The 16,772-nt window shown below is 46.5% G+C and overlaps 1 protein-coding gene across 3 annotated transcripts in view; it reads right to left on the bottom strand.

The window, feature by feature from the left end:
- The window catches only part of GYS1 (glycogen synthase 1), a 187,395-nt gene that overhangs the window by 24,240 nt on the left and 146,383 nt on the right, over positions 1-16,772 (bottom strand). For all 3 annotated transcript variants that reach the window (XM_085616284.1, XM_085616285.1, XM_085616286.1), the window contains exons 7-11: positions 14,508-14,628; positions 13,634-13,740; positions 12,750-12,809; positions 9,847-9,925; positions 6,273-6,386 (exon numbers count right to left, since the gene is read on the bottom strand). In XM_085616284.1, coding sequence (XP_085472410.1) covers positions 6,273-6,386; positions 9,847-9,925; positions 12,750-12,809; positions 13,634-13,740; positions 14,508-14,628 — 481 coding nt within the window. The remainder of the gene's footprint in view (positions 1-6,272; positions 6,387-9,846; positions 9,926-12,749; positions 12,810-13,633; positions 13,741-14,507; positions 14,629-16,772) is intronic.

The raw sequence follows: 16,772 nt of genomic DNA, 5'->3' as shown, positions 1-16,772 counted from the left end.
GCCAGGCTTCCATAATACAGCATGTATCTACATTGTGAGTCTCACAGGGACCGGGCATTAGACACCTTTAATACGAACCTAGAATTTGAAGTTACTGCTTGAGGGACCAGTGAGAGGGAACCCCACAGAGAGGGACATTGTGGTATAGTTTGTCTTTCATTAGTGTAGTCTTAATGACTTCAGTTATTTCATAGCAAGGTAAAAACATACTAAGCAGTGCCCTGTGGTCCTGGTGGATTTCTGATGAGCCCCTGTGGTAGAGCTGGTAAAAGGGCTTGTGCCTGGAGGCGTTCGGGCAGTCGAGTGCAGATGAGCCTGCCTTAGGAGGGCGCTGCATGGATCTGCTTTTGGCCAGGCAACAACCACCTCTATATAGGCCCAAAGCATGCGACACATGCAAACATTGCTGCACCCACATGGGAGGTGTAACATCACTCACTTAAAATGGTTGGTACGATGGAGGTAGAAAACACAGTATTCAATTTCGGAAAAGCTGCACCCTGACCGACTGCAAGAAGGAGTGAGTGACATATATACACGCAACAGCAGGAGATGCATTATGTCGGCAGCCCAAGTAGGCTCAGAACCCTCAACACTGGAACAACAGTTCTAGCCTGAACCATACAGATCATAGCCCTTTGTCTCAGTCACTGCAATGGCAGAAAGGCCTTCAAGGGGACCGTGCCCAAAATGGCCAATAATGGACTATCTTCAAATAATGTTGAAGCTGAGATTTGGACACATTGATGAAAAAAACCCAGGATAGGCAATAAAAGAACTTTATGTTCTACAGGTGGTACAAAACTAGCTGCAGCAAGCTCTGATCTGAGAAGAGTTATTTATTTATTTTTAGAGTTTTCTATAGCGCAAACCAGACCCAAGATAGGGTATCAGAGCGCTTTACATAAAGAGCAGGGTGTAGACATTTAATGGAGAACATTGCATACAAAGAAATATAATATAAAAGTAATATTATAGAGAATATAAGATGGGCTGCAACGATCAACATGACCTTTGCTAAGCCTCGACTGCTGAAGTAAGGCTCAAAGGTAGGGGAATAAAGTCAAATTGACCCAAATCCCAAAATAGAGTTACATCTGTGGGAACACAGATCTGGCACATGAAAGTACTCATCCTGTAAGTCCAAGGACAGCATCCAATCCTAATGGTCCAAGGCCAGGAGAACATGAGTGAGGGTCAGAATCTTGAACTTCTTGAGGAATGAGTTTAGCAACCCAAGATTCAGAATCCGTCTCAAGCCCCCATCCTTCTTAGGACTAGGGAGTACTGTTAGTTACAACCTATTCCCCGCTCCACGTCAGACACAATCCGAACGGCCTGTTTACGACCAACAGCAACACTTACCTGGAGTGGATAGAGGCAGGATTTGTCAACAGCAGAGTAAAATGGGGAGGGGATGGGTGTCCAGAAAGTGACCAACTTGGACAACCTGATGATTCATTGAGCTGAAGTGATTAAACGCCAGCAGGGTAGGCAGTGTCAAATTAAACTCTGCTGCTGAACCCAGTTGTTCACTCAAGAGCGAACTAAAGAGGTTTGAAGTGGTGCCTGGTGGAGAATTTATGCTGCTGCTGTGTCTGTTCTTTGGTACCACATCTGCCCCCAGTGCAGTGAAAGGTCGGCACTAGCTGCTGAAAAGGTTGATGGTGGTGGAAAACAAGTCCTTTAGAATGCCCTGTAACTCTCTGTGCTGTGGTGGAACTAGGATAATTCTCCGCCATTTCTGAAATGCTTCAGTGCTACATTGGCCTGCTCGCCAAAATGTCTGGCCCCATCAAAAGGCATATCGATTAAAGATGCCAGGACGTCTATGGAAATTTCAGTGGAGCGCATCCAGGCACAACATTTAACAACATTTGTGCCCAGGGCACGAGCTACTGAGTCAGAGGTATCCAGTCCTGATCAAACCATTTTCTTGGCTGTGTCTGGCTCAGTCTGAGCGGTCTATGCAAAAGCATTACACTGGTCCTTAGGAAGCATGGGTAAAACCTCACATGCCATGCTCCAGGGGTGTGGCTATTGCATCTCAGAAGACAGACAACACTTAATGGACACAATACTAGCTTGCCAGATGAAAAAACGTTCTGGTCTGTTGCATTAATTCTCAGATTCCTTGCCAGGCGGAGTAGATGGGGAAGAATTCTGGTTGACCTTACAAGTGGGGGCCTACAGTACAAACCACAAGTCTATCTGGAGTAGAGAGCGGAGTCAAAAACCTGGGCTCTCCAGACACTGCTCTTTGGCATTTAGCAGTAGGTCAATTCACTGCTGGAGCAGAAAATGATTTAGACCAAGCTGGATGACTGGATCAACAAGAGCCTGGTTAAATGGTAGCAGAGTGGCAAAGGAGAAGAATTTGGTTGTAAAACCTCTTCTAGATTAGCCTGCATCTGAATGTATTGGTCACAAGACTTGGGTTTAGGTCTGGTACTAAAGCACTACGGATATTATGCTGATGTGTAACCAAAATCTGTTTGTGGCACATACAACACGGTTTGAAGCCTGTCATCTGTTTTTTTTTGGGGGGGGGGGGAGGCGACATTCCTACAAGCTTCCAAAAGGTTAGAGAAGCAAAAAGCCTGTGGTAAAAAACATAACGGAAATCAGTAGAAGCAGAGCTCTGGGTCCAAGCTGAAGGGCATGGGAAAAAAGGAAATGATGTCAGCACACGGGGTAGTGCCTACATGCAGAGATGCATCATCATGCCCTGAGGCGAGAGAGTCTGGAAGGGAGCTCATGAAGCCACCCACCCATGCAGGAGCTATTGCAAAAGTCACTTGATCCAGTTTGGTGCCGGATAAGTTTCAGAAGGCATCTACGGTTCGAAGTATTCATCAGAAAAGAAGCGTGTTAATGCACAATTAGAGAGAGCAACTGAAGTTCTTGGGAAGGACACCACGTGTTACTGAACACCTAGAGTGTGTAAGACGCTTCGCTTGTTCATGCTCATCTACACAAAGTAAGAGTAAAACAGCAGGTAAATAGCAGGTATTAATTCACATACAGAGACGTGGAAGCTAGTGCACATGTTAATGCTCACCTAGAGTGAGTGGGCACACAATAAGAATGTTAATGCAAATCAAGAAAGAGAAGAGAGGGTAAGAGACAGAGCGTTAACATACACCTAGAAGGAGACAGTCAGCGCCTTAATGCACACCAAGAGAGTGATTGGAATACAAAGAGTGTTAATGCACACCTAGAGAGTGTGATGGGAATAGTGTGTGAGAAGGGAATAGAGAGGGCGTTAATGCACACCTAGAGAGTGTGATGAGAATACAGAGGGTGTTAATTCACACCGAGAGAGAGTGATGGGAGTATAGAGGGTGTTAATGCACAACTAGAGAGAGTGATGGGAGTACAGAGGGTGTTAATGCACACCGAGAGAGAGTGATGGGAGTATAGAGGGTGTTAATGCACAACTAGAGAGAGTGATGGGAGTACAGAGGGTGTTAATGCACACCTAGGGAGAGTGATGGGAATACAGAGGGCGTTAATGCACACCTAGAGAGAGTGATGGGAATACAAAGGGTGTTAATGCACACCTAGAGAGAGTGATGGGAGTATAGAGGGTGTTAATGCACAACTAGAGAGAGTGATGGGAGTACAGAGGGTGTTAATGCACACCAAGGGAGAGTGATGGGAATACAGAGGGCGTTAATGCACACCTAGAGAGAGTGATGGGAGTACAGAGGGTGTTACTGTACCTAGAGAGAGTGATGGGAATACAAAGGGTGTTAATGCACACCTAGAGAGTGTGATGGGAATAGTGTGTGTGAAGGGAATAGAGAGGGCGTTAATGCACACCTAGAGAGAGTGATGGGAATACAAAGGGTGTTAATGCACACCTAGAGAGAGTGATGGGAGTATAGAGGGTGTTAATGCACAACTAGAGAGAGTGATGGGAGTACAGAGGGTGTTAATGCACACCTAGGGAGAGTGATGGGAATACAGAGGGCGTTAATGCACACCTAGAGTGATGGGAATACAAAGGGTGTTAATGCACACCTAGAGAAAGCAAGAAGAAGACACTAAAATACATGTTAATTCGCACCTAATTAGAGGGGTGACGTGTGGATGCACACCTATGGAAGAGGGGAGAAAAAAAAGTGTTAATGAAAACCATGAGAGGGGCAGTGATTGTTAATGAATGCCTAGAGATGGGCTAGTGAGTGATAATTAACACCTGGAGAGAGCGAGGGGGAGAAGTGAGAGAGTTCGTACAAAAGCAGACTGTAGGACTGTTAATGCACACAGTTAGGGGCAACAGTGAGTTTCAGTGTAACCTAGCAAGAGGAAGGCACCGAGCCTGTTAATGCACACCTAGCCCACGCAGGAAGCTAGTAAGAGGAGCAAGAGGGCAGTAGATTGTTAATAAACAAAGAAGGAAGTAAGTGTTAATGGACACCAAGAAAGAAAAGGCGGGAGACAGTGAGTGTTAGTGCACATTTGGCGTATGTAGTGTTAATGCAAACCTAGACAGTCAGCAATGTCCCGGTGTTAATGCCCGCTTAGAGAGCTGGAAGATAGTAGGAATGTTAATGCACACCTAGAGAGAGCAAAAAGACTCAGCCTGTTAATCCACACCTAGACAGAACAGGAGGAATACAGTTATTGTTAATGTACACCTAGAGAGCAGACCAATGGTAATCTTAATGCAAAATGTTGATGCACATATAGATAGAGCAGAAGAAGGAAGTGAAAATGTTAATGCACATCTAGAAAGATCAGTGGGGGCAACAGCAAGAGTGTTACTGCACATTTAGGAGAGGAAGAGGTAAGTGGGAAAGGTAATGTAAGAGAAGAAAAAAAGGGCAGTGAAGCTGGTAATGCACAACAAGAGAGAGTAGAAGACAGGCACCAAGAGTGTTAATCTACTCACAGAAAGGCAGAACACAGCAAGACTGATGATGCACACCTAAAGAGAACGACGAAGAGAACCACAGGCAGATGTCGTGCCTAGAGCACATAAGAGAGAGTGGCAATGAAGATAAGGATACAGGAGCTCAGAGAGCAAGATAGGGCAAAGCATCCATAGAACAATAGGTGAGGAGAGGGCTTAGGAATGCAAAAGGGGGCACTAGGTCGGAGAAGAGGCAGGTGTTGGGGAGCCTACCTACCTGGGCAGCAGGGATCCACATAGGGGAGCTGGAGTTCAGGGCACCCACCAGGGGTGATGCAGGTCCCATACAGAAGGCACAAGGTGTGGACGGGGAAACAAAGAATTGGAGTATAGAAAGCACATGGGGTGGCTGAGCTACAAGGACAGCATGGGGACAGGAGTGCAGCAAGGCTACTGGTGGGCAGTGCTACAGGGGAACACAGGAGGGCAGGGTTTCAAGACATTAACAGTGGGACGCATCGCGCTCTTGGTGGCGGAAGGTAGATCTACAGACATCCCACAGGGGTAACATGGCTCTCTGGATTCAGACAGTTTAGTTAGCCCACATGACCGGAAAGCAAAGACGGGCCAGAGCTAGAGGGAGCCCAAGTATGTGGTATTGTTGCAGGAAGGACACTGGGGGAAAGGATATCCTAGGATGATTCACTACAGACAGTGTATGGGGCAGAGAGGGCAACAGGGTTTTGAGGGGAAAAATTATAGAAAGAGATGGAATGGCTACAAGAAGCTACGGATAGGAGAGGCGCCAGGGAAGCAGTTCGTTCAGGTGGGGATCAGTTCAGGTGGAAGTCTGCAGGGTGACCAGCGTAGGGTGCTGCCTGCAGACAGCTTACTCAGGTGCGAAGAGCTACAGCGACTGTAAAGAGCTGGCACGGCGACAACAGACAGCCTTTAGATAGAAGGACATAGATGGGAGGCGAGAGTTGGGGCACAGTGGCAAGATGTCTATGAGTAGAGTTAAGCTACAGGAAGCTCACAGAAGGTGCAAGGGATAGGGGAAGCCAACAGAGGAGAGTGAAGCTGCAGGAAGCCAACTGGAGAGGCGAGTCATTTTACAGAAAACCCACTGTGTGCAGGGCTATGCAGAAACCATGGAGAAGTCTGTGCTACCAGGTCATGCAAGAAGAGAGAGCTGCAGGGGGCAGGGCTAGAGAGCCCCTGGGGGGCAGGGATACAGGGATTCAGGGGGAGGGCGAGATCGGAAATGGTGGGTGCCCACAATTATGGACAGGCTATCAGGAGCCCATGGGGGGAAGCGGGGGGTATTCAAGGCAACAGGAGTCCAAGGGGGTGGGATGAGTGGCGTCGTGAGGTTGGAGCCCTTAGTGACCAACCTGTGCTGGGTGCTCACCTTGACTCGATCAGCACCACTATTGAAAAGCCCGATCCTGCGGATAGAATTCAGAATCGAATCAGTGGAGTCATCCAGCATATTGTGGGTACAGACTGGAGGAAAAGAGTGACGCTGAGAAAACAGGAGACAAGAAAGTGACAATCAGTCTTTTTTATCCCAAAAATGACATTTAAAAAAATTCAGAACACTGGACAAGCAAACTCATCGCCCATCTAACGCTCCATCATGCACACACAACCCCATAGAATCGCAAATAGAAGGTATTTGTATCTTGCCATCACACGTGCCTCCAAAGCAGCCCATCAATGTATAAAGTATGTGAATGAATAGAAAAACAAAAACTGAGAAACCATGGAGGGAACTAAACCATTGTAAAAAAAAATTCTAAAGAAAAGACAATTTTAGGGAAATACATATAAAACATTACATTAAAATAAGGAAAAAACAGGAACACCTGTACTTTGAAATAAGAAAGAACAATAAATCAACTACAGAACATAGGTTAACAAAGGGACAAATTTGCATATACCATATCAAATTCCAGCTATTACTACAAGTTCCTATGAAAACACACAACATATACATATATATATATATACACATATATATATATATATATATATATACACACACATGCATATACACATATATACACACACACACACCACGTGCACATTTATACACAAACACGCACACGAGAGAATACACAAACAGTTATATGGCAGCATACGGGTAAAGGATCTACGTAAACCTTGTAAAAAAAAAATAAAAAAATAAAAATTTATTTTTCTACTTTAATGACATCAACAATTTGAAATATAAGGAAAAAGAAGTTTAATAAAATAAAGTCACTTTAGGAATTTGTTTCAATGAATGGCTAAATGCCCATTCATTTTTAAAATGTCTATTGAAAAGGTTCAGGGAAATGGATTTTCAGTAATGGGATTCAATTAAATAACTTTTCCATAAAATCACATACAGCCATCTACCTCACCACAATGTGCACCTCCACAGGTAAGACCAGTCGCGGCCGGCATGGCTCACGGGTAGGGGAGTAAAGTGCGGGGGGATAGGGGTGTTATTTTTAAATAACTTTTAAAAACGGTAACTTACCTTCGCAGCCCGGCAGTGGGCAAGCAACTCCTCCCCTGCCCTGGAGCAGGACTGAGCACCCGCCCGCCCCAACCAAACCGTTCTGCTTTCTCACAGTGCAAGAAGCAAAAACATAAACTGGTATTTTTAATACCATTTTATGTTTCTGTTTCTCGCACTGCAAGAAAGCAGTGTGGCGACGCCCCTCTACCAACATGGAGGAGCCCCCCCTGGGTAAGATAACCCTACTCACCCCTCTGCAGAGCTGCCCATCCTACAAGCTCACCATATCTTAGGCTCATACACAGACACATGCATGTGTACCCAACAACCCCTCATCCCACCCCTCTCGCCCGCCACCCTCCCCAGAACGGTCAATACATCCACCCCTTTTGGCACCAAGCACATCTCCCTAGAAGGATGGCGATTGCAACAAACTGCAGAGCCCTCATCTAAACCCCGCCGCTCACAGCACAATAAAAAGCATTGTTTGGACTAGTCCATCCATTTAGAAAGTCTCTCTCTTTGTGAAAGCAGGTTTCTTTGCACCAACACAAGCCCACTGCTCCAAGAACATATCCCTATTGTTACAAAGCAAAGACATCACGCTTACAGACTAAAAACCAAAATTGCCCCCACATTCTCCAGGTCTACCTACCCATCCAGAGTAAAGTAACTATTTTCAAGGCATAAAGCAGCCCGCACTTCCATCATCAAGATAAAAATCTTCCTGGCCAAGACATTCAGTCAACCCCCAAAAGCAGAGAAAAGAAACATTTTCACAGTCCTACTTAAAATCCCTCCCATCCTAAAGCTATTCTTTTCAAAGCTTTTTGGGATCACCCCCATCCTCAACCCAGAGCCCAAATACTCAAGATCCGATTCAAGTGCCAGCAAATCTTTGATATCTTTCTTCTAGGGGAAATCCTTTCTGTCCAACACACGATTGACTTAAGCCAGTAATTTGAAGGAAATCCCTGAGCCGTTTAACGCCTCCTTGAAGTTAACAGAATTTGTGTGGGCCCTGATGGTTTACAACTACGACCATCGGCGGCTGATGAGTATAAATACTCCCTAAATAACCTCCATAAAACTTTGCATCCCAGAAAAAACATGAAGGCCCCAGATCTCTAAATTGGGTGAGGATTTACGAGTTACAACACTGTCCTGATGTCTCTGTAGCACCCCTAAAATTAAATCAGCCTCAAGACTGATGAGCAAGTACAGCTAAGAGGACAAAGTGGTGACTCAGCCATGACATCACTGCACAAGCAACCCTAAAATTTCTGCTGGCCCAGAAATTCCCATTAGACCATGTCACATGACCTCTAAAGGCCGTCCCTCCATATTTTAACTGGACTGGGGGCAATGAGATATTCAAAAGGTCCCAGACAAGTACTTCCGAATTTCTGCTCATTGTATTAACCTCTGTGGGGATGCCACAGACCCACCAAGAATGACAGAACACAGATAAGGAGCCCGACTAGGAATAAAATACTAAACACTGAAAATAATGAAAAGGCTATAGCCATGGCAGTGCACCTCTGGGAAATTGACATGGCCCTACCCAGATTAATCTCTCTCTAACTGTAACCATAGGTCAGGTCAAGCTCCTGGGCCCCAGCCACTTCAGAATATCTTATTTATAACCTTAGAAATTCACAGAAACCTTCACAGGAACTGCATCACCAGTGCTAGTTTGAAACAATCGCAGATACAATTTTCAAATTAACACTGGTCTTTACATCTATGAAGACACGATGCTGAGGTTTCGCAAAGGTCGTGACAAGAGTCTCCAAGAGGCTTCACAAACCCTGGCCATAAGTGAATATTTCGGCATTCATTTTTATTAAGTAGTAGCTCCTGCTTAGGATTACAACCTTGGAACCATATAAGCGCACGCCTCTGGTTTTCACTATGTGTATTAAACAGGAGTGATTTGTAAAACACCCTTGTTTGGACTCGGACTTTCTTGATATTGATAACTTTGGATTACACTGTATCAAACGTTACACCATCTCCAATGCGATAGGCTTTGAAATGATTCACAATAGCCTTCTCTGAAGTGTCATGGACCTAACTATTGCAGCTCTCGAATCCAGACTACAAAATCCTAGGCCAGTAAAGAGAAAATGTCCTACCACTTTTAAGACTGCTGGTGCTCCCTACAGTCAAGAGGATCTGGAAAAAGAGCTAACAGCTAATCTTGCTAGATGAGCACCACCTCCAGAAAACACACACATAAATACATCTCATATACATAGGAAAACCCTGCGTCTAAAACAGTAGTAGTCAAACTGAATACAGCTCCCATCTCCTAGAGCAAAGCCTGCCACCCTCTTAGGGCGAATCTACACCTCTAGTAACGTTCTAGTCCTCTTTTAGAACACAATACTTTCTTTACTAGGAGGCACTCTGGGGGCACACAGCCCACATGCTCCAAGAAGCCTCACACCATAAGGACCCCACTAGCCCATACCTGTGTTGCAAAGATGGCCCTCTTCATCATGGTGAAGTCCTCCTTGTCCACCATCTTGTTCATATCTGGTAGATTTCCCCTGTAGAGTGGAACACAGAGTTAGGGCAGAATGGTCAACCGTGTGGGGTCTTTGATGCCTTCCAGTGACGGGTCAACAGAGATGCAATAAAACTGAAAGACACTGTAAACAATCGAGCTTTAGTAATAGTATTTCTGGTTATGCCAATAAAGCATCCTTGCTCAGTTTTCCATTGGTAGTTTCAGGGCAACAGGAGGTGTCAAAGGAACAGCCTGCTAGTGAGAGGTGTGTGAGATATTGCTAATAGTCCCTGAAACAGGGACAGCAATTAAACCATTGCCGTGTAGACGGATGAATTAGATTTTGGAGGGAGACGCAAGCCACACCTGTCCATCCAAAAATCAAAGCCTCACACTCAATCAGTAAGACAATACCACCTAAGCAACCATCCACGTTATACGATCGTCCTGCAATTGAAACCACTGTTCAACCTTCACATTACAAAAGGGATGGACCAGAAGTGAATGCCATGGAAGAAACGACCATGTACCTAGCTCTATTTAAAATACATAATATGGATTCTTGCATTTCCTTCCCATGTTTTTCCTTCCTCTTTCTTATCCGAGAAGATGACCGTGTCCAGTGCGATCGTAATCGAAAGGAGGAAACACTTCCGTTTCAGGTATTGGGTCCTTGTTTCAGGGCTCTAGTGCCCTTCATTCTTGTGCCTGAGCAGGCACAGGTCGGGGCTCACAGATGGTTTATGTTGGCTGAATGCAATTCAGTATGACATGGCTATTTTGTTTCTTATTTCCAGGAACTGCTCTACCTAAAGAAAGAAGGTTATCTCATGATGGGTTCTTGTGTAATAAATATGGATTGTTCTTAAAAAGAAGGTAATTCAAGGTTAGTGGCACCAGGGGCGGGTACACATCTTTAATTTCTGTCACAGGGTCATTCTGTCAAATCTGCCTGCCTCCATCGCTCTATCAAGACGCTCAGATCCAGGGGGTTTACCCTTCCTAATGAAATACTTTGGAGTCTTTTGCAGTTTTAGGATGAGGTAAGGTTTTACCCAAGTTGTGTAACCTGCTTTCCTTTGAGCATTTATGCTATGTGCAGTCAACATGAACACTCCCCACACTTTTAGATTTCCCCCAGATTTTTTAAGGTGCTAGAAAATAAAGCACAAGACAGGTCTGTTCTTGATTGCATGTTTTATGTTGTGTCCCTACAATGGGCTCTGAAAAACCACTCTGACTTGGCCCAAGTCTCTCCTGCACAGTCTGCAGCTTCCACATTACTTTATGTTGCAAAGGGAATATATTTGGGGGTCTTAACATAAGCCTCCACAAACTAATGGGTATGCTGTTCTCATGGACACAAAGGTCATGTTATGTAACGGCCTGTAATGTCAAAGGTCATATAATGGGATTTCCAGCGCTGTCGTTGGGAGTTTTGTAAGGATCTAGTAGTAGTTGAACTTGCATCTTTAATTACAGACATAGACTGGTCTCAAATACTCCATTACACTATATTTCAGCAAGAAAAGTAAGAACTGTTTTATCTGATCTCTCACTCAAACAGCAAGGTAAAAATTAAAAAAACACTAAAAGTATTCCTTAAGTTTGCAAAACTGAACTGCCATAAAGTGAAAGACCATGTTACTTTGCTATTAGTATCTAACTACTCCCAAGAAAATTAAATATCATACGATGCCAAGCCTACTACATTTAAATGCTTAGTTTTATACATGGAAACAATCACACCAATTGACCATGATTCTGGTTCTATGCATGTGTGTCTTCAACAGAGGATTCATTTCTGGAGGACAGCTGCACAGCAGACTGGATGACAAATCAAGAGCTTGCTTTGAAGAAGAAGTTTTGAGCCCAGGAATTTCGAATTATTTAAATCGTTAACAGTAGCCAGTTTGCTCAGCGTATCTTATTTGAGTCTCACATCAAAGTCCTCTCTCATGCCAGTGTCTTTTTTACTCATACATTTCAATGTGCTTTGGCACATCTTGAACAGGAGTTGATCTAAAGTCTTCGAGCCAAGTACCCTGAGCAATATCTGCTGGAGTTTAAAAGGTTCCCTCAACAAATCCCTGGCTACCATTTCCATTTTCAAAAATTGTTTGAAGTCTTTACCTTATGTCAGTAAACCAAAATAATCAGAATTACTTGAAACATATTCCTGCTTCTTCTGGGCAATCCGTGTCTTATAATTGTTTGAGTTTCTCTTACACTTGACAAGAAGAAAAAGTTACTTTCCCTGCAAGCATCTGTTTGCATCATATAATGCTGTAGATTCCCATGCTTCGCATACTCCTGCCATCCAATGTTGGGTTCAGATCTTTGCAAAAACAATTCTTCAAAGAAGTCTCAAGTCATGAGATGTGGGGTCAGTGTCTCTTTATCTACTCCATACCATTTTACCTTGATCGCGTTTCTAATCTCAGGGGGGCTAGTGTAGCGCCACGTGTACTTTGCATTTGTCATGTTTGACAGGCACCTGCTATTAACGCCCACAGTGGAGGGCGAGAACGTTTAATAATTTAAGTAAACAGATACAATTCCATTTGTGGTGCACTCCTTATATATTATTAAATAATTGGCTTCATGTTAAGCACGCATAAAAGCTGATCAGAGCGATTGGAGCTCTAACAATACGAGGCAGGACATAAACCAGTCTGGATGCAGGAGCAGAAGGGACCGATATAGCAGACACTCAGGCTGCTTGGGAGAGGGGCATGTGGTTACTCTGAGAAGATGGCATCTCACAGGAGTACATTTCAAATGGATTTGTTCCAGGCTCAAGGCAAGATGACTCATACTATGACTGTTCTTCACTTGTCCTGCCAAAATAGTGAGATACTCACACCAGCAACGATTCGTACAGCTTCTTCCCAAACTTCTCCTTGACGGAGTGGGCGGTGTCCCTGAAGAGAAAGGGAGAGGTTATGGAAGGATGAGAAGCAGCTCATCTGCACACGTGCTCCTGGAATTACTGGGGTGCTACAGATCATTACAGTCATTGCTGTGCTAAGTTATTTTAAGTTGGTATTTGGTATTGTGCAGTGTTTGACCTCACAGGGAGTTGGGTTCTACTGAGTATGATCAAAGCAGATCAGAGTGTAGAGTTGTGTGTGGATCCCAGTTCTGAAACAGCGTGGGAGGATCAAGGTGTTCCGCAGACTGGGTTTCAATCCACGTGGTAGCTGGGAGACGACAAAGGGTACAGTATGGAGCAGAGTTGGGTGTATCAGGCCAGAAGTGTGAAAGTAAGAGGTTGGTGCTTTCTGCTGCAGGAATCACACGAGGTGTTTTAGTCTAGCATTATCTGCACTAGGGGTTCTAGTCCAGGGTTAGAAGGTGATGCAGACAGACTGGACTGAGGAGCAATGACAGAGCTATATGCAGCTACAAGAAGCCAGGAATCCCACTAGTCATTTTTGAAATGCACAGAAAGAGTCATGTCCGGGCTAATTGGTGGTGTAGTGGTTGATGTTGCGGAGCACGATTGACACAGCTATGTGTGGGTCCTAGCACTTGCATAACAGTGGATAAGCTACTAAGGACTGGTGTGCAAAGGGCCACGTGCAAGTCCCACTGCCCGATGAGCAAGGGAAGCTGTAGGCAAGGACTAGGGTGCATTGACAGAGCTATGTATGGCTCCCGAAGATGTGTAGTGCCCGAGCAGTGTGTAGGTGCCAGTGTTGGTAAATGAGGTTGGCAGGCGGGTAAGGTGGGTTCCATAGCTCACCATAGCTGTTTCCGCACAGCCTGCCCTTTCAGTGTCTCCACATTAAAGTTATTTGTCCGGGCCGGCATGATGAAAAAAGCCACTACTGTGATGTCACTCTGATTGACCTGGAAGAGAAGAAGGGGGAAGTTCGCCATGAACAGCACATTGCCCAACAGCAGCCTACAGAGCACCCTACTGAAAACAAGGGGCGTGTTCAGATCACTAGAGTCCCAAAAACTAAGTGCTGTTACAGCAGCCACAGATATGTCACACAATGTGTCAGAAACCTGACTCTAAGATGGCCAAGGGTCACTTTCAGCATTGCTGGACTCAGGCGAAGTAAGGGCTGAGGGTAGTATGGGGTGGTGTTGGGTGGCTTTTCAGACCACAGTCTCTCAGTTTCATTCCTTCCACATCCTCAATCCACCCTTTCAATTCCATCACTCACTATCTCAGCTGCGCCCTTCTCTAATCCTCCTCTTCTCGCTTCCTCTTGGTTTCCATCACCCATCGGCCTGTTTCTTTCATCACTTAGTTTCTCCTACTCATCAACTCCCTCCCATGTCTCTCTAGGGTTTGATTTTACCTTAATATGTTAATGGATCGTCATAGTCCATAGACCTTGTTTTTGAAAAAATTTATGTGACTGGGGCCTAGATCTCCCTCCCCAGGGGGGTCGAAGTTGACCCTAAAGTACAGGGAGACCCACGCCCTCTCAAAAGGCCACCACTTAGCCCCAAGCCTTGTATGTCTATTGAGGCAACAATCAACATTAAAATATTAGCCTCCTCGTCAACAGAATGCAGAGAGCTCATTATTGGTCTCCCTTCTCTCTGCCCCTCAATCTCGGCATGCCCCTCCTCGGGCTGCTGATTCCTTTCCATCCCATTACCCTGAGCAGGTAGTTGAGGCGAGCCAGCGCCTCCAGGAAGATGTCCGCTCCTTTGTTGGAGAACTCGTAGCGTCCAGCGATGAAGAAGAAAAGAGTCTTGTCTAGGTTGAAGTCCAGGTGCCTAGAAGGAGGAAGAGACATCAATGTCAGTATTGTTGGACAAGTACACACTGCTCCCATCACGGCAGTCACTAGTGAAAACACACACTACCTAAGTCAGGGTCAGTACTGTTGGGCAAAAATACAGCTCAAGTCATTGCCGGCTTTCTTGAACATGTGCGCACTCTTAAATACATACATACATACATACATCAATCAATCACATAGTTTGCAAAGCGCACTACATACCTGTGAGGGTTTCGAGGCGCTGGGGGGGGGGGGGGGGGGGGGGAGAAGAGTGGGGTGCTGCTGCTATTGGTCGAAGAGCCAGGTCTTTGAGTTGTCTCCTGAAGGTCAGCAGGTCGTCGGTTTGTCGTAGGTAGAGGGGGAGGGTGTTCCAGGTCCTGGCGGCGCGATGAGAGAAGGATCGGCCTCCAGAAGTAGTTCTCCGGATGCGTGGGACCGTGGCCAGGGCGTGGTCAGCGGAGCGGAGTTTCCTGTTGGGTACGTAGAAGGAGAGTCGACTGTTGAGATAGGCTGGGCCGGTTTTGTCGAGTGCCTTGTGTGCGTGGATCAGGAACTTGAAGGAGATTCTTTTGTCGACGGGGAGCCAGTGCAGGTTCCTCAGGTGGGGGGTGATGTGGTCGCGGTGTGGGACGTCGAGGATCAGGCGTGCGGAGGCGTTCTGGATTCTCTATAGTCGGTTGATGAGTTTGAACGAGGCTCCGGCGTAGAGGGTGTTTCCGTAGTCGAGTCTGCTGCAGACTAGGGCCTGGGTGACCGTTTTCTTCGTGTTTGACGGGATCCATCTGTAGATCCTGCGGAGCATGCGGAGGGTGTTGAAACCGGTGGAGGAGACTGCGTTGACTTGTTTGGTCATGGAGAGTTGAGTCGAGGATGACTCCCAGGTTGCGTGCGTGGTCGGTGGGGGCCGGGGGGGGACCCCAGTGACGTAGGCCACCAAGAGTCGTCCCATGCGGAGGGGTTGGACCCGAGGATGAGGATTTCCGTCTTGTCTGTGTTCAGTTTGAGGTGGCTGTCCTCCATCCAGTCTGCGAGGGCCTTCATTCCCTGGTGGAGGTTGGATTTGGCGGTGAGGGGGTCCTTGGTGAGGGAGAGGATCAGCCGAGTGTCGTCGGCGTAGGAGATTATGTTGAGGTCGTGCTGTCGGGCGATGCCCGTTAGTGGTGCCATGTAGACGTTGAATAGCGTCGGGCTGAGGGAAGATCTTGAGGGACGCCGCAGATGATCTCGGAGGCCTCGGATCGGAACGGGGGGAGGCGGACTCTGAGTTCTGCCGGAGAGGAAGGAGGTGGTCCAGTCCGGGGCCTTGTCTCGGATCCCTGCGTCGTGGAGGCGCGTGCGTAGTGTGCGGTGGCAGACTGTGTCGAAGGCGGCGGAGAGGTCCAGGAGGATGAGGGCCGCTGTCTCGCCGTTGTCTAGTAGGATCCTGATGTCGTCTGTGGCGACGATTAGGGCAGTCTCGGTGCTGTGGTTGCTGCGGAATCCTGACTGGGAGGGTCCAGTTGTCTTCGAGCTGACGGGTGAGCTGGATGTTTACTATCTTCTTGATGACCTTTGCTGGGAACGGAAGCAGGGAGATGGGTCGGAAGTTCTTGAGGTCGCTCGGATCCACCTTGGGTTTCTTCAGTAGGGCGTTGATCTCTGCTTGCTTCCAGTTCTCAGGAAAGGTGGTGGTCTCGAAGGAGAGGTTGATGATTTTGTGCAGGTGGGGTGCGATGGAATTGCTGGCTTCGTTGAAGATGTGGTGCGGGAGCAGGTCGGACGGGGATCCAGAGTGGATTGTTCCCATGGTCTGGATTGTGTCCTCGATGCTTACGTTGGCCCAGGCAGTCAGGGTGTCGTCGGCAGGGGTGGTCCGGGTCTGAAGCTGTTATGGATGTCGGTGATTTTACGGTGAAAGAAGGCGGCGAGGGAGTCGCACAGGGCTTGCGATGGTGGGATGTCGTTGGCGTTGGAGAGTTCCTTCACGATTGTGAAGAGCTCCTTGCTGTTGTGTGCATTGTTGTCAAGGCGGTCTGTGAAGGAGGTCCTTTTGGCTGTCCTGATGAGGTGATGGTGGTGGTTTTGAATGGCGTCTTTGTGGGCAGCGTGGCTGTCTGGCATCTTGTCGCTGTGCCATATGTTCTCCAGTTTCCGGCAGTT

Source organism: Triturus cristatus, chromosome 7 (assembly GCF_964204655.1).
Source record: "Triturus cristatus chromosome 7, aTriCri1.1, whole genome shotgun sequence".
Classification (NCBI taxonomy): Eukaryota; Metazoa; Chordata; class Amphibia; order Caudata; family Salamandridae; genus Triturus; species Triturus cristatus.
This window is presented reverse-complemented; position numbering and strand designations above follow the sequence as displayed.